The 23,268-nt window shown below is 43.0% G+C and overlaps 1 protein-coding gene across 4 annotated transcripts; it reads right to left on the bottom strand.

The window, feature by feature from the left end:
* Positions 1-874: 874 nt before the first annotated feature.
* On the bottom strand, positions 875-23,055 carry cnot1 (CCR4-NOT transcription complex, subunit 1). Of its 4 annotated transcripts, none has more exons than XM_061077193.1 (49): positions 22,948-23,055; positions 20,177-20,474; positions 19,956-20,063; positions 18,490-18,588; positions 18,155-18,223; positions 17,161-17,215; positions 16,083-16,286; positions 15,831-15,999; positions 15,537-15,663; positions 15,125-15,235; positions 14,703-14,873; positions 14,378-14,505; positions 14,026-14,266; positions 13,750-13,869; positions 13,337-13,459; positions 13,061-13,212; positions 12,739-12,901; positions 12,286-12,499; positions 12,046-12,171; positions 11,501-11,625; positions 11,061-11,347; positions 10,904-10,981; positions 10,528-10,777; positions 10,271-10,411; positions 9,992-10,171; positions 9,732-9,848; positions 9,530-9,640; positions 9,309-9,386; positions 8,860-9,037; positions 8,422-8,591; positions 8,002-8,298; positions 7,707-7,847; positions 7,353-7,457; positions 7,075-7,194; positions 6,646-6,840; positions 6,051-6,193; positions 5,839-5,947; positions 5,547-5,716; positions 4,921-5,152; positions 4,585-4,833; positions 4,230-4,393; positions 3,996-4,113; positions 3,803-3,904; positions 3,516-3,689; positions 3,226-3,375; positions 2,946-3,126; positions 2,523-2,655; positions 2,304-2,438; positions 875-1,834 (listed from the first exon to the last, which is right to left on the bottom strand). In XM_061077193.1, exons 2-49 carry the CDS (start codon positions 20,276-20,278, stop codon positions 1,756-1,758), a joined length of 7,194 nt encoding a protein of 2,397 aa, XP_060933176.1. In that variant the 5' UTR covers positions 20,279-20,474; positions 22,948-23,055; the 3' UTR covers positions 875-1,755. The 4 variants fall into 4 exon arrangements, with proteins under 4 accessions (XP_060933176.1, XP_060933179.1, XP_060933177.1 ...); XM_061077196.1 differs by having other exon boundaries at positions 10,528-10,767; positions 10,903-10,981; positions 12,751-12,901; XM_061077194.1 differs by having other exon boundaries at positions 12,751-12,901.
* Positions 23,056-23,268: the final 213 nt, after the last annotated feature.

Below are 23,268 nucleotides of genomic sequence, written 5' to 3'. Positions count from 1 at the left end.
CAGTTTTCTGGCTCAACATTTGAGTTGAGTCTTCAGACGTGGACATGACGAGCTACAAAACTTAAACCCCTTTAAAATCCACTGACACAGACCAGCCTGTTTTCACCTGGAACTCAAAGATCTGACAAATTTGGTCTCAACAATTATAAAAAATACTTTTGCACATTAATATAAACTGTTTCCCTAAGTGAAAGTTAACCGATGCAGATATATACAGTAACAGTGGAAAACCTTCAGCTTCAGATGTTTGGTCTAACCATAGTCGGTAAATAAAGATGGACAACATGACTCCACTTCCTACCACTGTACAAAAAGAAAGCCAACATCCTGGAGACTGATTCCATCATCTTGCACTCTTTACATCATGTGGAGCCAAAGTCTGTGCAGTGGTGATTGAGCGGAGCTGCAGTAATAAGGTTGAACCAATACATGAGCTCGACCAATCACGAGTCAGTGTCGGCTGTCAATCAAATAAAATCAAGTAAATCTGAACATTTAAACAGTATGATAAACATCTAGTCACAGAAATGTACTCTGAAAAATGATGTCTACATTACAGCTTTTAGTTTGGTCCATGTCCCGACCACTAACATGGAGGAGGTGGAGTTTGTTCTGCAGCCCTCCAGGATCATTTTACTTTTTGGTAAGCTGTCAATCATGTTATCCATATTTACAGTCTAGGTTTGACACATGTTCTAGTATTTGAGATGCTGACACTTTACTCAATGACATCAGACCATTTCACATTTTGTATTAAAAACAAATTACACATTTTAAACCATAAAGCAGAACAAAATGAAAAAGAGACTGCGTGTTACTATGGAAACAGCTGGTACATTAACAGCGTCCTCTTGTCCTCAAAGAACACAGATGCTTTGCAGTTTGAATGCTTTATTTCCTGTATGTATGCATACTGCAGTTAAGTAGCAAGAACTAAAGGCAAACTAGAAAGGACTACAAAATACAACACACGGACCAATACATTTACAAAACATTCAAAATGTTACAAAATGGGCTGTATTGGTCCTTCTATTGTTGTTCTTCAATTTGGAACTTTGTACAAATTGTCAAGATACGATGTCACCGTCACTTTGCACAATTTTACAAGTGCCAGGGAGAGACTTCCGGAGCCAGCTTCAAATGGACAACCCATCAGCAACCGTCTCCACCAACACACCGACACACCAGGAGTAGACCCCCCCCCCCCCCCCCGCACCTGGCAGACTAAACTACAGCTTCCTGTCCCGCTCCGGGATCAAAATGAACCAAATCAAAGTAGCAGGCAGCTTTTTTCTCTTCAATCATCTACCTTTCAGCCTCTGAAAGCAACAAAAAAAACGTCAGAAAAAAAGGATTCGTGTGGGAGGAAAGCAAACCAAGAACTTTGGTAGTGAGTGAAAATATGTTTACATGTCTTAACATGTCAGGATACATTTTATTTGACATGTCAATTGTTCTCCACTTATTTACTCTCCCATTTTCCTTTTTTCAATATTTACATCAAAGCATCAAAAAAGTATATTAAACAGCATGTCCCAACCCATTCTCGCCGTCGCAATTCAGCCCCAAAGGGATCAACAAAAATCTATATCTCCAGATCCATGAGCAGTAGTCCTTTTCGTCCACATCTCAAGTGACTGCGGTTGCCAGTTTATCCAGTGCCAACAGTAAAGAGGGAGGTGTGTGCGTGTGGTGGGGGAGTGGGTCAAGGCCACGGCATCTTTCCCGAGGGCGATGAGCTGGCTGGTTCACATGCTAGCTGGCTCCGGTACCTTCCATCACCTGCTGGGCCTGCTTCTGTCCCATGCAGCACTGGGCCACGGACTGGAACAGCCTGAGGACGAGAGGAGACATTAGAGATGAGCGTCAGGAAGCAGCAGAAAAGTTCATCACCTCTAGCAGGAGGTCGTTTTCACCCTCGTGGATTAGAGAGAAACTACAGAACAGACATTTACACGAAACTTCATGGAAGAACGAGACATCGGCCGAGAAAGAATGTAAAAAAGGGGCTGATCCAGGGATTCTTCTCTTTAACATTAGATAGGACGAGATAGGCCGTTGATTGAAAATGTCAATAACTTCCCAGGGAATCCTTCATATATTCTTGATGAAAGAAATATGAATTGGAAGAGGACTGATATGTACGAACATTTGCAGAGAGGATCCAAATAAAAGTCCTGATCTAGTGCTTTAAATGCAGTTTGTTAAGTGGACTGTCAACTGAATGTCATCTAGTTAAATTAATAAAAAATCATCAACACAGTTCTTAAAACATCAGTTCAGCACAAGTCAAGGGAACCTACTTTTCAATCTCAGGGGCACAGTGCACAAAGTCGTGGCTCCAGAACTTGAAGGCAGGATTCTTGATCAGCTCGATGAAGGTGATGAGGAGACCCCAGGGGTGTGGCCTGTTCACAATCAGCCTCTCCAGCAGAACCCTGAGGGAGACACAAAGCTTTAATACAAAGAAACAACACGTAACTTACTGATGGTTGACTTTTCCTTTGTCACTCTGAACTCACCTGGTGATCTGCTCCTGGATGGCCTCTGTGTTGGCTTCAGCGAACAGGTAGAGCATGGTGCAGCTGAAGTAGTGGGTGTGACTGTTGGGGTAACGCAGCTGATTTGCGATCGCGTTCAGGAACAGGTAACGCCCTGAGGAGACATGAGCAGAAATATGATCAGAGTGATTCTGGTTTTTAATGCGAAACATATTTCAAGTCAAAACAAATACAAAAAGCACAACCAAGTAACACTGGTAAAACTTATCACCAAATGTTAATATACCTAAAAACTACACAGAAGCCAGACACATTCCATGTTATTTTAAACCATCCAAAAGTTTTAGTGCCGACTAATTTCAAATCTATAACAAAAAGTTGTAAACCTCCCAGGACTCATCTACCATTGGATAGAAAATAGGTGTGTTGTTTGTGCTTCCTTACCCTCAGTGTCCAGGTCCACAGCCAGGTTCTGGAAGATGTCCATGTGTGCAGAGTGGGTGATGGTGCTCATGGAGGGCGTGCTGCCCTTGTTGTGGATGTGAGCGATGGCCTGTGTGCCGACGTACAGCACCAGGGCGTTGATCAGCTGGATGTTGTAGCGATTTCCTGGCTCATTGGACACCTGGAGACAGAGAGAATCATTAAAGCATTAATATTAATTAGAGCATATTAATCCTCAGATTAACAATAATAAGGTTGAACAGATGGACACTGGTCTTACCTGCAGGTTGCTGCGCAGCTCTGAGAGGAAAGTGACTGGTGATCGGGTCTTCAGATACGAGTCCAGGTCCTTCTTGAACTGGGAGGGCATGACGCCCGTGAAGTTGGTGAGGATACGGGGAGCGATGTTGATCTCACTCAGCATGTCCACCTGCAGACAGAGGGGGGTTTAGTTATTACATCGTGTGTTAAGTCTTTTAATTAATAATCCAAACTAGAGCCTGACCAATATGTGGGGGCCGCTATTATTACAAACTCAAACTGCTGCTTTAAGAGAAAGGGAGCCTGTACCTTGAGATTGGGTGTGAACGGGTCCGGGAGCCTCATGTTGCGTGGGAAGGCACTGAGGATGAGGTTGCGGAGCTGGATGCAGTTTGGTGGAATAACGTCACAGAAGCCGTAGTGATAGTCACACAGGAACTCTGGGAAGTCGTGCAGCAGGACCAGGAGCACTCGCAGTGTACCCTGAAACAGCACATTAAAAAAAGATGAGAACATTTTCATGCAACCAAATGGACAGAAATGCTTTTGCTGAACTTGTCTGAGGCAGCTGTTGCTAAGCAAACAGGAGAAATCACCTTGTAGAGGATTTGCATAGGTTTGTTGAGTTCTACATTCCTCAGGAAAGGTGCCAGGTACTTGAAGAGATCAATCAGCAGCTGTGCGTACATGGGCCAACCCTGGAAGACAACAGGCAATTAGGCCAAAATTCAAAAACTACAAATTTGTGGAAAACAAAACTTAACGTAGAAATTTCTTGTTGTCAAGTACCTTCTGCTGTGGTGTGTGTGCGAGCATTCTGGCGATGAAGATGCGATGGGAGATGAGTTCCAGCCAGGCGTACACGAAGCCAGGTGCCTTGGTGGGTCTCAAGATGTGGAAGGTATTGCTGCAGATGGAAGAAACAAGTTAATCCAAAAAATATGTAGACAAAAGCAAAGAAAACACCAACTATGCATTTAAATACAGTAACTGAGTCACGGTTGATGCACATGAAGGTCTTACCAGAAGGCAGTGAGTGTCTGGAAGTTGATGGTCTCAAGGACGTGTTCAGGAGCATTGAGCTCCAACAGCAGCATGATGAAAATGCGGTGGTATGGCAGCTGCTGGAATTCTGTCTGACGGACATCATGGTCCTGGATCAACACCCCGACAACGATACCCAGCACCTAGAGAGAAGACAGGAGAACGTGATCAGATTCAAACTTGGGCCGTTAAAGTGGGACAGAATCAAGCAAAGCTTTTATCAGCTGCCTGTTTCAATGAATGTCAAATTGGGGGAAATCTACATCACAGTTTGAGAAGAATATCCCTCTACTTAGATATATTTAGTAATTATGTGTATTATAACCTTCTGTACCTTGTTGAGTAGGTTGATCTTTGTCACTGTGTTGGTGGCCTCTCCAGAGTGTTTGACCAGCAGCGCTATCAGCCTAACGAATGCATCCAGGTTGTGGTAACACTTGGCTCGGATGATGGCTGCGCTGGCTGCTGGGTTGTGTTGCTGCTCAGCTTGGGCCCGATAGCTGATCTCCACACACATTTCTGTGCACAGCCGGAAGAACCTTGTGATCAGGTCATCGGTCTTTAAGATTCCCTGTCCGTGCATCTGGAGGCAAAAGCGGGAGACGTGAGGTTAACACGAGGAGCAACGGATTTCAGGGCATTTTTACAGAATTGATAAATACGCGTTTACCTGGCCAACAAAGGCAGAGAATGCTTTGGTACTGTCCCTGCCAGCAGCAGCTGAGTGATACAGGTTCACCCATTCCCTCAACAGGTACTCCGCCTTCTCCCTCAGGCCTGGGGGATCGTCGTACTCTGAAGCCTGTGAAATCCCAGAGTGCATCATAAAGTTGGGTCCACCGTGGGCCCGGTCAATCATGGCTTCGTAGTTGGAGCGAACAACATCCATGAGCTGGGGAAGACTGAGGACGAGGACAAAACAACAGTCGGTGTTAAAGCTTCAGTGAATACAGCCACTCTGTGTGCATTTACTGAAAAAGCTTCAAATGGCAGAAAATCAACAACCTGGTAAATACTATGTGGATTAGATCCAGTGTGACCCGGATACATGGTGTAGTGGGTTGTCAAGTGTTACAGTGCTACAACTGGCAAACAAGTATTTATTTATTTGTTTACTATGTGGACTTAGCAATGCGTCAAATTCAGTGTTTCAGATAATCACAACAGAGTCTTAGTACTTTACACTGGGGCCCACATTACTCCTGCCATCAGTGTAGCAAAATGAAACTTGAAACCTACAGCTAACGTACCACAACAGATTATAAACAAAGTTTTAGCAGTGCAGCAGTTCTTTACCCCTCAGGTGCGTTGGCCCTGGAGTGTGCACAAGTCCTCATCAGCGTCTCAATGGTGTGGAAGAGGTCGGCCTCTGTGACATGGCTGACGCTGCGTTCATCCACCAGCAGCAGCTTCACTAGCTGCATGGCGAACGCAACTGCCATATAGTGCAATCCATTTTCCATTGACTGGAAGAAAAAAGAAATTGACAAATTAAAGTAAAGGAATTAATCGTATTACTACACTTTCTACACTAGAAAATAAAATATCAACTGATGTTAATTAGACTGTTTAAGTGTGTATTGTGTACCTGTGCCAGGTGTAAATCATACTGCTGCATATTCACAAGATGGTTCCTGATCAGAAGCTCAACAGCTTCTACGTTGTATTTGTACTCATCACGGCATTCTATCAGACACCTGTAACCACAAACACCAGGTAAATCAGACATTAATCTTTACAAAACATCCCTTCTTTGGAGTCACGTTGTGTCGTTGCCCCACGGGGAATATGATAACTCACCTGGTGATCTGCTTATTGCACCACTGTGGTCCATAGGCACGTCCGTCCTGCAGGGCTTTGAGCACCAGCAGGTGGCACTCTCTGTAGCGGAGCAGCAAGTCGGCATCAGCCCCACTAGTGGCATCAAGAAGACCTTCAACAGCCTGGGAAATGGAGAAACCAACTTAGCACTCATCTCAACTTAACCACCCCAATACAAATGAATACCAGGACCATGGCTTGACTGCCACATACCCTCCTCCAGCCACTGAACATTTGCACTAGACTGTTATTTTTTACTACTGTATTATCTCACCTATAGTGTATTCATGTATATTTATCTTGCTCATAGTGTATTCATCGTACTTCTATTACTGCTAGTCTGGTATCAATACTGTTCATACTCCATATCTATTTCTTACTGTACATATCTTATTTATTTACATATTCCATTTTACATATGCACATACTCTGCCCTTATACTGCTTTTTTTGCACTTCTGGTTAAATGCTAAACTGCATTACGTTGTCTAAGTACTTGTACTCTGTGCAATGACAATAAAGTTGAATCTAATCAAATCTAATCTTAACTGGAGCTTAAGAAGTAACCACTCTACCTTCTGCAGGAGGCCAAGTGCGGCGATGCCGTCCCTGGAGTTCCGTGCCAGAGCCACTGCCTCCAGCAGGCTGCGCAGGGACTGGGTCAAGGGGTTCATGGCGAGGGCGGGGGGGATAGCATGAAGATGTTGCTCTAAGTCTGCCATGCACTTATCGTAGATCTGAGCCACATCGTCTGTGGCCCATGCCTGTTGCTGTAAATAAACATAGAGGGAAATGGGATTTAGTTCTGAGGGCTTAAAATGGCAATATTCACCTGTGATGCTACTTTACCTGACATGACACACGGAGCACTTAGTCAGGTGTTAGCGATTTCATTTTCTTATAAACTGTATTGTATTTTTTAAGGAATACAATTGGCATAAATCAGATTCAAAATAGTTTTGATGAGCACTGAAGTATTGTGTTAATCGTCACCAGGGCCTCACCTTCATGGGCTGAGCCAGGAAGCCAGTGGGTTGTGAGAGATCATTACTGGGGAGGAAACCGGGAACATTTCTGGCAAACTCCTCATACACAGCCAGTTGCTTCGGGTCCACTCCTCCGACCTAAAAGATGGACATGATTTCTGTTAAAATGTTTCCAGGGACTGATGGCAAATGGCTGAATCATCATAATCCTACTGGACATACTGGAGGGATCCTGTAAGTGAGCTACCAAGAGAATAAGACTTGTTCAAAGCTGTAGTTCACATCAGTGAACTTACCTTAAGTCTGATCTGCTCGGGCATTCGTTCAGCTTGGTAAGTCAAGACAACAGGATCACAATAACGCCGTCCCTCCTGGCGTGCGTGCTTCCTCAGCTCAAACTCCTAGAATATGAAAAAACAGATTAAGAAACCAGACAAGTTTAAGTACAGTTTACTATCGTTTAATATATTGATGTAAACTGAAAAACACAAAAGACTTGGACTGACACTAATTATAGATTTTCATTATTATTATCTACAATGCTAATTAATGGCTTAATAATTTCGAGCTGCTGTGACATTGTCCACAGTTGATGGATAAAAAATGCAGTCGTATTTTCAGCCGATAGGTTTTTCTTTTGCAAGTCTCACCGTGGCCAGTCTCTTGTCCATTTCAGGACCAGCCTTCTCCACAGCCGTTTTCTGGATGAAACAACAAGCTAATTCACAGTTGTCTTGAGCGATCCGAGCAGCAGCCTCTTCCATCATTTCCCTTTGTTGTGGGGTTGGTGCCTGAGAGAATGAACAGTTTAAGTTAAAGAAGTGGGAATGTTGAAAGGTTTTAGACGAAAGAAAGGAGAGGTGTGTGTGTGTGGGAAAGTTAAGCTTTCTCCATTTCGTATGGTTCAATAATAATTGATGTTTGTCTTCATGTTCTTCATCTTACCCTGAGAGCAGCAGCAAAACTGTTCTTCAGGTTGGTGGCGATGCTCATGAGCAGCGGCTCGCGGCAGGTGATCATGGCCATGCCCGCGGTCAGGTTTCTCATCATATGATGGGCAGCGACGCGCATGCGGGACTCCTCTGAATCCAGGGCAAAGTCCTTCCTGATGATCTGCTCACAGGTTGTCATAGCAATTTTAATAGAGCGATCAACCACAGGATGCACTAGCTCCTGGACGGCTCGCTCTACTGATTGCCGTACACACTGCTTCAACTGAGGATGGGCCTGTAGCAGCGGGATCTGAAGAGAAAAGATGGAGAAACGTGAGAGAAAAGTCAAGAAAGGAGAAGAAAATACTTTTCACCAGGAGAAAGAAAAGATAAGAGACAAGGTGCGTTTGTTTTCAGGGGTTTTAACACTTACATTGACATTTATATTGATGTGTGGAGCCAGGCCAGCCAAGGCGTACACATTGATGTCATGGTAACTGAACTGTGGGGTTGGGGGCCCAGTGGTTGTGCAGGCGGGGGTGGTGGCCGCTGGGGTTGAGGGAGGAGCTGCGAATGGGACAAAGTCCCCTGTTGGCATAAAGACTATAATAGGATTAGAATCATTGTCCAAAAACATAACAAAAAGTAAGCAAATTAATTACAACAATAATTAAAATGCATTAAAGCAAGTTCTTGTAGACCCAAGGACCAAAACATTAAACAATAAGACAGGTGAATCCTAACACAGACAAGTTAGCCTATAATTTTAGATGTTGACATGTTGGTTGTTGCATTTAACTGATTATCTCTGGCTGACCACCTATTCCAGATGTAGGAGCAGGTTGAGAACCAAAAAGTAATAAGTATCCACCTGTGGTAGAGACTGGTAGCAACTCCTCTGGGGGTTTTGCCTCCTTCTTTGGTGCAGAAAGTTGCTCCTCCAGACACTTCAGCGTGTCCTTGTCCTTCAGGAGGGTTCCAGGCTTCAGGTCGTTTATGTCCAGAGACAAGTTCTTACAAAGAACTTCAATTTCAAACTTTAAGTTAAGCTGCAAAAAAAACAAGAGATCAATGTGAGCAATAAGATTACAATTGTCAATGACAGGTTTGAATTAAGTTCAACCTGAGTTTATCTGTAAATGCAGAATAGCCAACTGACAACATGAGGGTTTAGGCCTATTTTGGCTTAGAGTTTAAATAACCAAACAAAAAATTGTTAATTAAAAAGGAAAAGCAGTGATCTTCTCACTATGACTTCAATGATATTAGTGCTTAGGTTTATATTGCTACTATGGTTAAGGGGAGGAGTATGTGTTTTACCTTGAGGTCATGTTCCTGATGAAGCTCAGCAAGGACATTCATGATGGCCATAGTCCAGGGATTCTGGGGCCTGAAAACCTAAATCATTAAAAAACAACATATTTGTTACTTCATTGAGGGGAACAAATTCAACCTGTTGTCAATAGCAGTAGTTTGATAAGTGGTATAAAGAAATGCCATTTGAATGAAAATGTCTTTCAGATGCTTTGTGTGTTGCTCACCATGCTCCGCAGACTAGATTCCAAAACCTTGGCCACAAAGGGAACCACATAGAGTAATTCCTGCTGGCCTTTCAAGTAGGCTTCTAGCAGCAGAGACTTGACTTCCAGATCCTGGGAAAAGGAAAAATACATTTAAAAAACTGACAGGAGAGCCATCCCATAATGACACAACAGAGCCAGTGATGGTGTTACAAATTCTTACTGTGTAGAGGATGGGCTTGTTCTTAGCCAGTGTTATCATCCCCAACCAGTGGCCCAGATTCTTCAGCAGGGAGCGATCAGAGAAATTGGCAGCAGCCTTGTCCGAGGTCAAGAGCACCTGAAAAACGGATTACAGGGAAATGTAAGTGTTTCAGAAATGATGACCCTTAATGGGTTAAAAAATGTTTTACACTAAGAAGAAAGGCAGCAAATAAGTAAGAGAAAATGTGATTTTGAAGCCACCCTCTTCCAATCTTTTACCTTGATGTTCCTGTAAGTCTCATTGAGGACCATCTTGACAAACTCTGGGTTCTTGAGAGTGTCCAGAAAGTTGGAGTACAGACTGTGGAAGTTGGGCTCAATGCTGACACGCTTCATCACGAGGTACTGAGACACCCAGGGCATAAACTCATCCTTCACGGTCTCTTTCAACTCCTCCACCTGAGAAAGAGAACATATGGTTAATATTAATAAAAAAGGTAATTAAACATTCATGTTTTCTTTGGACTTCAGTGAATATTTTGGTAGTGTCCCCTTTACCTTCTGTGTCATGTTGGACTGGGACAGGTTGTTGAAGATAAAAGCGATCTTCTCCTGGACATTCTCTGGAGGCTCTACAATCCTTTCATTTTGGTCAGTGGCCACCAACAGTGTGTCAATGTTGGTGGTGTTTATGGAGGGCTGCAAGTTGGAGCAAGAACAATTCAGCATTTGAAACAGTAGTAAGGACTTTGTACATGCATTTGTTTCATGCGTAAAAACGTAAACCAATTGCTAAGAGTGGACAATCAACTCACCGGCACATCCTTCTTGAAGGTGCCGGGCGTTGGTCTTGTTATTGTGGTGGTCTTTGCTGCTGTGGCTGTAGTCGTGGTGGGGGTGACGAGGGTGCTGGGCGGACCTGGTGGTGGGGCTTTAGGGCCGCCAGGTTGCTGCGATTGGGATTGAACTTGTGCCAGGGCCAGACTGCCAGGTGTGGTGATGGAGCCTTGCATCTTCACCGGAGGGTCCCGTGACTGTTGGCCATACTCGATATACTGCACACACAGGAGTTTGAAAGATACAGAGCGGGAGATTTAATCTATCAGTACGTTGAATACCCCTTCTGTCTTCAGAGAGGAGAAACTAAAGCTTTAAAATGGTTACAACATAAATTAAGGAAACCTGATTACCTCTTGTAAATGGTGGGGAAACTGCAAGAAGTGGGCAATTGAAGCCAAGTGTTGACAATACTGAGGATAGTCCTTTAGTCTAAAAATATAAGATACATTAGCATGACATAAAACGGCAGGTGCTATGTTAAACCTTTACTTTTAAAGCAAATTAATACCTGTTTTTGAACCTATCTAGGGCAGCTATTCCAAAGTAATACATTTTGGATCCATAGGGCTTTCTTAAGGCTTCAAGGACATATCGGAGGGCTAGGCCAAGGGCCATGTAGGTGACAAGACCCTTCTCGATAATTCCACCAAAAAGGCAGGCAGTGATGTGCAGCTCCTTGTCTGGGTACTGGGGGAAGAACCGGTATTCCTCAAACAAGTTCCGAAGCATGCAGTTGAAGACCTCTCGCTCCCGCTTGATGTTTGAATCCTTGAACCTCTGCAGCATCTCGAGTACCTGCACAATAACACAGTAGGAGATGAGTGAGTTTGAAGCACAGTGACATTTGGAATATTGATGAGTAGAGCTAGTAAACAGTGGCCAACTTTTCATGAACACATTTGTGACAGTTTGTATATATGCAAGAAAAATAACAATATGTGCACATACTTCATCCACGGACATGGTCGGGTGAGGTGGGTGGTTGTAGATGCGCTGGAAGTAACTGTTTGCCTCATCGTCTATCTCTTTGCTAAAGTGCTGGTTTGCCTCGGGCCACACCTGAGAAAGGTCAGCTGGAAGAAGACAAACGACATTTAATCATCCATTTTGTTGAATGTTGCAATCTAGCACAAGGGCAGCATGAGCAAAGTCATTGGTGAAATTAAATGAACAATCAAGTTATACATCAGACACCCAAAAGACAGATTACACTAAGGTGGGGCTGTCAGCATAAGCAGACAAGGAATGTAAGACTGATCTGTATTTCCTCCACAAGTAACTGTTTTTAAAGCTGTATGACATTATTTTAGGAAGAAATTGAAGTCACCTTATTGTGGAAAATTGAGTCTTAAAACATTTCTTGACACAAATATGCATCAAAACTTAATTTGGAAATCCAAGACAATAATCATAATAACTGCAGAGGAAATACAGTGCCGAGCAGGGCGGGGCTCAGTCACACTTCTACCACCACTGACAGGCCTTCATCTTACTCTGCTGAAAGGTAGGTGGATTCAGGCCTGGTGTGCTCATCTTCCTGGTGCCAAACGGGTCAGTGCTTACAGTTGGCATCCCCAGGCTGGCGCTAATGCTAGAGCTGATGCCTGTGCTCAAGGGACCTGGAACAAACGAGACAAAATTACAGATCTAACCCAATCTATGCAATAGTTTGCTTAATTTACTACTACTAAATATGTTTGTGTGGAAAGAAGGTAATAAAATAAGCATCGTACCAGAGTCCATACCAGGGAGCTGTGAGGACAGACTGCCAATTCCCCCAAATGGTGTGCTGGGGTTGGGGTTGGGCAGTGGGGGGAAGGCCTTAGCTGGGGACTGGGGATTACTAAAAGCTGAACTCAGTGAGGTGGGGAAACCTTGCATGCTCTGAGTGTGTGAGGTGGCTGTGCTCCCTATGTTCAAGGAACCCATGCCAGACAGAGGGTCCATCTACAGAAGAGCAAAAAAAGAATTAGGATTATACACTGGTACAAACCTGACGATGTTTCAGGAACATATTTATGATGTTTATTCATATATAAAAAAGCAAACAATATAAATGTGGCAAAACTGTGTCAATGACCCAGTTATATTTTGGATTTATTAATTAAGTGCGTACTACAGATCAGTTTTGTTTACATCAATTTCAGAAATTCAAAGTTTACATGGAAAGGCATGATGTGGCTTACACTTAAAGATACCTGCACAGGTGAGATGGCATCCAGGCTGCTGGTGCTGGGAGCACGTCCCTTGGGCATCACCCCTGGTGGTGGCTGCCGAGCTTTAGTCATCACATTGCTGCAGTTGGCGAACATCGTGAGGATAGTCTCCGACAACTCCTGGGACACACTCCTGAGGAAGGAATGAAAACATATTTAGGTCTCAATATGATCTCATCTTACGGTCATTACAACCAATGCTGAATTGATCAGGGCTGGCATAGTTGGTTATTTAAACGAATCAGACAAACACATAGTCTGAAAATGTTAAATAAGTATGATGGCCACTCACCCAGCACAGGACTGCAGGCAGGCCAGCATTGTTTGTAAGGTCTCAGGCGGAAGCTGGGCACTTTTGGGCTGGTCCTTATCAGGGGCCAGACCCCCCATAATGGATGGGCAGCGCCTCTTTAGGAATGTCACACACGCCTGGATAAACGGTTCCTGAGACACAGAAACAACACAAAATTATAGTAAAATACAAAGTTCTCAGGGTAATATGATAAAACTAAACAATCTGCATTGACGCTAGAGAAAAACTACACTTAAATCAATTAAAAAGACATACCCCATGCTCTCTGATTTTGTCAGTCAGCCATTTATCAAGTTTGAGGTATTCACGGCGCGAGGCAAGTGCAGCGAGGTCAATAACAAAGGCAAATGGAGTACCATTCAGCAGCATCGATAGAGACTGGAGAAAAGAAAACACAATCAGCATCTTGGACATATAAAACACATGTAAAGATCATTATACAAACTTTATTACTAAATCTAACCATCTCCAAATCTCACATTTGTCATTTTATTAATTCTGTCTACAGAGGATTTACAGCATGTGGAAGGCTCTTTAAACTTTTATAATTATAAAAAAACAGAGAACCTAATATGCAAAAGTTCCATGTGCTTTGATGTCATTACCAAATGATTCTGCTTTGTTGCATTATCTTCATATCAATGATTATTTTGTCAATTCAAACAAACCTTCAAGTCCTGGGCCACGTCCAGGATGCGAGACAGCTTGGCTTGGTCGTACTGCTCCCCTCTCATGTACCACTCGGCCATCGAATGCATTATTAACTGACGGATGGATGGAGACTGTCCCTAGAAAAAGAAGCATCAGGTTTTAATAAGTACACAAGCAAAGGAAAAAAACATCAAACCTAAATCAGCTAATATCCTAAGTACCAAAGGAAAAAGTAGAACATGACCTTTTGAGTTGAAATCAACTCGTATCAACAGAAAGATTTAAACACCAACCTGTCCATGCCAGGCGTAGTGCAGGATAATGGCAGAGTTTGGGTGGTTGCCCAGAAAGATGGGCATTAGGGTCGAGATGAGCTCATGGCGCAGTGTGTGCCAGGAGGTGGAGATCTGCAGTAATGCCAACACCAACATGTCTGGGCAGAGTTTGATTGGGAAGCTGAACAACTGCTTCACCTGCTCGTACTGGCCCACCTCCGACAGCCTGAGCAGGCTCTCAACCAGGTCCAGACTTTTCCTGTGAACAGATTGTGACACTCAGTCAAACACAACACGAAGCCACTGAACCTGAAAAACAGATGTGTGGTCTACACCCTTCTGCACAGCGGTCAAGCCTAAAGCAACGTACCATGTGGCAATCTCCCGGTTGTCATCCTCTGGTGGTGCCTTCAGGATGTCAGTGGCCACATTGTGACAGGGGTAGTCAGCAAAGCAAAACACTTCTGGACTCATCAGGGAGTGTTGAATGAACGACAGCTGAATAAAAACAAGAAAGAGCAGTTAGACATTTGAAGAGAGCTTCACTGTAAACAATGAAACAGCACCATGTTTACACACAAATCAATTCCACGATAAGCATTGGAATTCATTTATCTTTACTGTTATTAATGACAGCAAATAGTCCCTTTTAAATTTGACAACACATTCCGCTGAAGCAGATTTTGGTCAGTTACCTGTCCCTCTGCGTGTTTCCATGGCCGATAGATGAGATCGACAGGGAACACCTCAATGCCCAATCCCCTCTGAATGCCGTACACCACAATCTGCAGGCCTTTACTGTCACGGATGGAAAAACCTGCGTGGTCCAGTTCGTACGTCACCTCTTTGAAGTTAAGGCTGGGATTCTAAGAGAAAGATGAAAGTCATAAGTGAACAACCATTAACAATAATCTGGTACAAAAACTGATTTCTACAACATTCGGAAGCAGGTAGATGAAAGAGTATTTTATGTATTAACTTCTTTACCGACTTTGAGAAAATAATCTTACAGCAATAGTACAAATTGCCAGTGTTGTTTGTGGCATCAGAAATACAGAATTATTCCTCAGTAAAGAATATACAAATCTCTTGAAAAATAAATGGATAGTTCACTTACAACTTCTTTGACAACGTCGATGAGAACCTCGACATTCCATGTGTGGGCCTGCGAGCCGTCGTTCTTATCCTTACCATCACTCCAGATACCACTACCTGGAGCAGAGATGGACTGTGAGGGGAAACACAAGAGGGGAAATGTTAAGCTTTGTTATACTAAAATGTTAAGATCCAATAACCCACTTCTCCCATACCAGCAGGAATCTGTTTAGATGTAAAAAGTATTGAATCAAGTAACATTTCCAGTCTGAGCTTCTCTTGTCAACTTTGACAGCTTCTTCAAGCAAAGAGCTGAACCCATTCATGTAGCAGAAAGAAAATACATGCAGCAGAGTTCCCACATAAAGTCACCCAAACTAAACATAACCAAAATTCTAGCAGCCCATAGCCCTTCAAACAAAGAAGCATCTCACCTGTAGGGGGATACCATCAGTTAGACCAGAGTGGGTGCGTGCCATCATGCCTAGGACCCTGGCTACCTGGCTGGCCGTCACCTCTCTCACCCCATATTGGAGGATTATATTTCTGCACTCATCCACACTGGAGACAAATGAAACAAATGCATGTTGATTATGAGCCATATACTGCAGCATTTACATATCATTCAAATAACTCAGAAACCATTGAAGGATGTGTAAAGTCCAGGGTATTTAAAGTATATAATTTGACTGTGAGTGCAGCTTAAAAGATGTTTGTAATGAATTCACCTTGCACAGAAGCCATAGCCAACTTCTTGCATGAACTCTGAGAGAGAACTCTCCATCATGGTCTTAGCCAACTCCCCCGAGTCTGGTAGGATCCTGTCCATGAGAATGTCCCGTTTTTCAGGGTACAGCAGTGGTGCGAGCACCACAGGGCAGCGCTCCTGGGGAAAATCTGAAACACCGTAAAATAAACAAATGTGGCACTGGGACAATGAATAACAGAACTTAAGTGCTGAGTGCATTGTTCTTCCATACCTCGGCAAAGTGTCTTCAGGAAGGCGTCAATCTGCTCTTGCCCTACCCCACTGGCTCCCTTCTGGCCAAACAGAAGATGGGAGAGCAGTAGGTGCAAGACCTCTATGGCAATGTCTTGAAAGCCACCTTCCTGGTTTCCTCCGAGATCAGCGTCCACGTATGACCGCAGGAGATCTGGAAGTTTCTGCTTGACGAACAGTGCAGCTAAGAAAGTGAAAAACAACTAGTTTAGACTAAAAAGGTTCGTATTGAAGATCTTATGTCAAAAACACAAAGTGTGTTGTTCCCTGCACTGTGGTTGATACAGTGATGTTGTCAATATAAAACAACTTCAGATATTTAAAATAGGGTTGCAAAGGGGCGGAAAGTTTCCATTGGAAGTTAAGCTCGGGAATTTTGAAAAAAAAAAAAAATGCAAATTAAACACTGAGCAATAAAAACATCATTCAAAACTCTATTTTAAAGATGTATGGAATGCAACACACGCTGCATGTTGAATTTCAACCCATCTCATGTGTGGAGGCATTTCACCCCAACCAATGTAGAAGGAAAGATTGTGTACATTTGCAAATACTGTGCAAAGACCTATGTTAAGAATGACACAACGATGCAGAAGCATATAGTCAAGTCCCCAAAGTTTCCTCAGGGCTCAAATCAGCCTATGACAAAACAAAATGTTTATATTTATGTCTGTATATGACAAGGTAAATACAGTTAGTATAAATTATCCACAAATTCCAGTTTATTCCCGTTAATTCCCATGGAAAGTTTCAAACTTTGAATATTCCCGGAATTTTGCAAACCTATATTTTAATTAAACTCCTTTCCTGATGTTCAAATGTTTGATTTATTAAATCATGATTTAATGAAACATTGTTCATTCAGTTTCTCTTTAGTTCATGATGCTTCTGGTAATTGATAAAAAGATGCCTTGTATTTCTGGTCGATTATGTTACGCTGCTTCATACCAGTTTGAACCAACTTAGTGTTTTGCCGTAACAATAGATGGACCACGTTGAGAGTTCAGATCATGTTCCCTACAGGTTTACATTTATTGGGTTCTACCAGAGTTACTTACCAAAGCCACGAAGGTCTGTGTTGCTGGAATTGAGCAAAGCAAGTCCAAATATAACCTGGGAAGATAAAAAAAATCCAGTTAATATTTCAGATAGTCTCTTAGGCCCCGGACACACCTGGTATTAACATGCGTTTTTTGTGATCCTGCAGTTTCACTATGAATCAGATCTCTTCTTCCTCTTTTTTCACAGCACAGCTGCATGAAATTCATTCACTCTCCTGACTCATCTCTTTCGCTTGCTCATGCCAACACACACACAAATATATAACACACTTGCGCACTCAGACTGGGTAAAAACAACATAGCTTGGTCTTTGTGAAAAGAAATGCTGTAAGTGTTGTTTGTATAGGGCGGGGAGGCGAGATCGGATCGTTAGACGCATATGGAGCCACATTTCAAAACAATTCTGGTACAATGGAAACCACTTAAAGTGATCAATTCGGTTCACGGTTGATTGCTACAAAAGAATTGTGTAGCTTCTGTATGAAAGTGCTGGAACTTGAGTGAAAGGTAACGGTGTACGAACACACGCAGACTCCACTTTTCTCACTCTCGCTGACACGCAGACAAACATTGTCATCGGACACATGAGTAAACTTAGACTGGGTAAAAACAGAATTTGTAAACGTAGACAATGTATGGGAAGCCAGAGAAGATGGCCTGTGCTCAATTTGGCTTAATTCTGTTCGCAGTGCACAGCACAAATGAAAGAGAGAGCAGTAAATTACTGACAGTCGGGAAAAACTGTAAAACTTGTTTACAGACCAAACGTGTATGTAAATTATCACTGTCAGCCGACTTCCTGGGGGTATGTTTTGGGCTTGGTGGGGCTGTGGCCGTGAACACTCTGCACAGTGGAGCTGTCTGGGGTCCCTGGGTCCATTCCCCGGCTCTGTACCACCCCCGCTTAATTTGCAGCCAGGAAAAACCCTGTATGACCATTGTCCCTTTCAGTTAAGTGATTAATAGAGCGGATTGCAGAGTCATCTCTTACCTCTTGGACCTTGCTGAGCTTAAGAACTTTACTCAGTTGAGTGAATAAATGGGCCGATGGCTTCAAACTCTGGAAGAAAATTAAACAAACGTTGACTTTAAATTTCATTTTCAATTCTGAGGTAGTTTCAGCCTGATACTGAAACCGAAAGCCAGTGCAAATATATTTAAGAGATTTAGAAATGAGCAAAGACAGTAATTTATGAACGCGTTTTAAACAGCTGCATATATTCCTTCAGGTAGTTTGTCTGCACTAAGCTAAAAACAATTATTGTCAGTGACATACAGCCAAACAACCATATTGATATTTGTGAGATTCCATCATTTGCTCCTTACCTTCTGGTAGTGTAGGGGATTGTCAATGGCGTAACACAAAGTTGAGATAAAGTTTGGCTTCGAAATCAGCGACACACACTCCTGGATCAGAAACTGTGTCTTGGGCAAGTTGAAAAGCAGAACATACCGAGGAGAAGAGAATAAAGAGAGGCAGGTGAAGAACAAGATAAATCTAACAAGTATCAAGTCACGTGTCTGCCAAGTCAAAGCAACTCCTGCATGAACATAATCAAGTTAAAACTACCAAGACTGCACTTTCAAAAATCTGCCAATATACATATATACAAGGAGGAATCAATTATGAAATACGTATTCTCAATGGACAATATTTCGAGATGTTTGCATTGACTTAGACAGAAAACACACAAATGAGCAATAATGAGAGGACATTAGGAGTTTGCGAGGAAAACTGCCAAATTAAAAAAGGTGACTACTACCAACTGAGCACTACTTAGTCAAGTTAGAAGAACAAGGGCCTGTTTATGATCAAGCTCTTTAGACATGCTGCCCCAACCATGTCAGAAATCCAAGGCGTTTCAAGTTGTTGGACACACTGGGCCCAGTGAAAAGCCAGCTGTCACATCGGAGTGTAATGTGATACCATTTAAAAAATGGGATAATGATGCAGTCTCTCATGGAAAACAGTTCTTAGCACTACTAGTTGTGTAACATGAAAAAAAAAGACCTAAAGACGTGCACACTCAGCACTGAGGACCAATCATGGTGGGTGTGAATTTTGGATCACTGGTTTTTGACAATTAGAAAGAAAAAAAGGTTTCTGATGCTATCTGACCATCAAAAATGAGAATGAGTCACTCACAGTAATAGTTTCCAACATATTTAGCCAGCAATTCATTCTAGACTTAATTTCATGGTGCATCCTGGGTCCCTGATACAAGTTCTCTCCCTGGCATTATAAAGCCGTTTTCAGACATGGCTCCTGTGGTATCTCTGTGGCCGTTATACTAAGGGGACAGGCGGAGAAGGTCCACAGAACTCCAGAGGCTCTTCCTCATAAGTTAGCTTTCTCGCTGTGGAGACACTCAAATATTCGGACTTCAGTGCATTTCTGAAAGCTGCTGATGTTTTATATATGGCTGGAATTTTATGTCCATCAACACTTAGCATGTAGGGAGAGAATATTGGAATGAGTGTCTTATAAATTTAAATTCTAAAAAGAAGTTTAAACTGTTCTTATATCTAAATGCTTGCATTTATTATCCTGCTTTCAGTTCCCTGACTGTGTGCACAATCTTAATTTTAATAAGAAACATGTGAAAAAGTTTTTAACTTCCAAGCAGAGCAGGTGAACTTTCGTCAATCTGAATTTCAGAATTTAAGAAACATGAAATGCTGCCCCTTAAACGCCCCTTTCCTTGCTAAATGAAAACAACTTTTAACAGCGACTATTAGCACTAATTAATGATCAAATACAAACTAGCAATATGTTTCTGATAATAAATTACCTGGTGAAAGTCCTTGCCACTGCTTTTACCATCGCCACTGAAATCCACATGAGAGAAGAGGCAGCGTAGTAGATGCCTGTCTGCCTCTGGACCGTGACGATTCACAATCTGGGAGGACACAGGGAACACATCAATACAAGGACACAACCAGATATCTAGGCACTCGATGCCGATGAACTACAACATCTCTGTTGACACAACATGTTCTCGATAGCACTTACATGTTGTATTTCCTGCTGGCTGGCTCGGTAGTTTTTCTTTATCAAATTGTCCACCAGATAGCTGATCTGAGACAGTGCCAGCGAGAGCGAATCAAGATTCATTGCTGGTTGGGGCGGAAGCAGGCGGCCGAGCACGGCGCAAAATCACCATTATTCCCCTTTTGTCACTTCAGTGATAGGTTACTTCTGCTCCCCCCCCCCAAAAACTGTGAAAAAAAAGTCGACTTCCAACTGGGAGTTCCGATGAGTGGGTCCCGCTGGTAGATAAAGTCCTTCAGTTTAAAAACGAGTTCAGCATCTGGAATGAAAGAGACGTTTATTAGAATAACATTTAAAAAAAAAAACAAATAAAAGCCTATGCAACAGGAACTAACAAAGACACCAGAGACAGGGTTCATACACATTTTGACCAATGGATTTCCATGACTTTATCATGACTTTAAACCAAATTTCCATGACCAAACATTTTGTGAAGTCTCGGTGTATACGCAAAAAAGTGACAAAATGTAGTATTCAGACTAACAATGAGAATTCCAAGGCATACAGTATACCTTAAATGACACAAACCCAAGTATGCCTGCTTATATTTTGAGAGTATTTCTTTAAAAGCATATGAATTATTTAAAACTCAGCGTAAATGGACGACATGAAAATATGAATATAACAAATTTCCATGACTTTTCCAAAACTTTTGGGAGAATCTTTTTTTCCATGACTTTTCCAGGGCCTGGAAAAACACATTTTAAACTTGCACAGGGTTCCTACAGGTTTTAACAAGATAAATTTAAGACTTTTTAAGACCACTTTGAATAGAATTTAAGACCTATTTCACGACTATACTGGCAAAAAGTATGAAGGAAAATTACAATGAAAGAAGAAATAAGTCACAGAATTACTTACAAAGTAAATTTATACCCACTCAACATAACAATAACAATACACAAACTTTATACATGCATTAAACATGCTTTATACATGCATTAAACATGATGAATGCATGCTGAAATAAATTGAAATAAAAGGATGTTCCATAAAACATGTCCAGAGAAGGAAATTAAACATCCCATCTTACACTACAAAACCTCTAACTTCTCAGCTCTGGACGAATCAAATTTAAGACCTTTTTAAGACTTTTTAAGGCCTAAAATTTCAATTATTAAATGTAAGACCTTTTAAGACTTTTTAAGACCCTGCGGGAACCCTGTTGCATGACTTTTCCAGGTTTTCCATGACCGTACGAACCCTGCAGAGACCAAGTTAGTTTGATTCCGTTGTTAAACAACCCAAAACTACACGCTGTGGTCCGAGTGGCAGACTGGTCAGTATTTACCATCCATTCACAACACACAGTACTGTGACAGGCTTTGAGGCCTATGAGCGTGGCAGACCTGCAGCTGCACGGAAACAGATGTTTTTACTTCTCCTGCTTTTAATTCATCTGCAAATACAGTGAGCACACATTAAAGTTTGAGTCTTGTGTGCTATCTTCACGACGACAGAGCAGAGTTACATAAAACCCATAACGTGCCAGTATCCTGTGCTAGGCCTCGATTGTACACCACCTCCCCCCCTCCACCACCACCACCTCCACCAATACTTGGCACACCGATTCAAAGCTCGTTACGTTGCAAACTAACTTCTCTGCTTTTAATAGCACGTCCGGATGGAAGTATGATGAACCAGGCTAGCCTTACGAGCAGCTAGCACCGGGATTTCCTGCCGAATAAAGGGCAGAATCTCCGCCACTCGGACAAAGAGCGAGCTAGTTCCAGCTAGCTAGCTGCTGTTGACGGGAGAGGAAACCTTGCGTTAATTTTAGAGTTTAAAAACCGTGATTTTTGCCAGAATTCTAAGTGAATTTGGGGAATAAATCAAATAAACTATCGATTCGTATTGTGGGATAGTCTATTGTGGGGAGCGGGGCCAGCTAGCTAACAAGCGGAGCTAACATCACCATGACGCTGGTAAACACTCGCTGGAGAGAAGTTTGAGTTTAACATTAGCCAACATATCCACGAGTACCGTTAGCTAGCGGCAACATTTACACATAATTACGTTTACACAAAACATTTCATTGTAAAGACCTTGGTTTTGTCCAGGGACTACTTCCGCCGAGGTCGATATCTTTTTACATTGTCTCCTTAAAAATCTCCCCAGCTCCCCGTCGCCTGCAAGCTAATGCTAACAAATCAAGAATATATACGAGAAGTTAGCATTAGCAACATGAGCGAGCTGGTGTGTGTGTGTGAATTAGCAAAAACGCTCACCGCTGTGGTCGTGTGTGCAATTTTTGTTAAAATTGTCGTTTTGAATTCCTGAACTAAATAACGAAACCTCGGGTCCGTTGAAAACACGACGCGAAGGCCGCGAGTGCTGCGGATGGTGGGGTTAGCCAGCTAGCGTTAGCATCAGCCTTGTTAAGGTTAGCTTCCTCCGGACGGGCTCCGTCTAATCGCTGGGCTTCGCTAGCACGATAACAGCAAATGTTAGCGTTTAGCGACGCCGCAGCTGTTACACCGAACCGCCGTGGGGGTCGACCCGAGTCTCGCCACCACCGGGGGAACAAACCCGCGACCACCCAGCGGGAAAATCAACCAAATTCAGTGGTTATTACTTTCTCAACGGAACCAATATGACAGCAGCTCTCCAGCAAATACCCCGTACCCCGCGGTGGTGGCTAGCGGGCATTCCTCCGTGCTAGCACCGCCTCGCCTGCTCGCTACGCTACGGTGTTCGGCCGGAGGTTCACCGGGACGAGCCGCGGGTCTCACCGTGCTTCCCAGGGAGTGGATCAGATGTTCATCCCGCCGCGGAGCTCGCAACGAACCGGTCGAAACACTAGAGTCGCTGTGCCTCTTCCACTTCTGATTGATTTTCAAAATAAAATGGCGACTGTCACCGCCGCGGCGCGCTCACGGTTCGAGTGCGTGAGCTTATCCGCGCGACCCGGACGGAAGGTGCACGCCGGGGTTCGACACCTGGTCCGAGCAGCGCGTCACCATGGTTACCTGCTCTTCTTCTTCTTTTCGGAGGTGTGTTGGTGCCTAGCAACGCCGCCTCTTGTTCATCACCACAGTCAACACGTTAATTAT

Source organism: Limanda limanda, chromosome 8, assembly GCF_963576545.1.
Source record: "Limanda limanda chromosome 8, fLimLim1.1, whole genome shotgun sequence".
Classification (NCBI taxonomy): Eukaryota; Metazoa; Chordata; class Actinopteri; order Pleuronectiformes; family Pleuronectidae; genus Limanda; species Limanda limanda.
The sequence above is the reverse complement of the archived record's forward strand: the minus strand, read 5'-3'. Positions and strand labels throughout refer to the sequence as shown.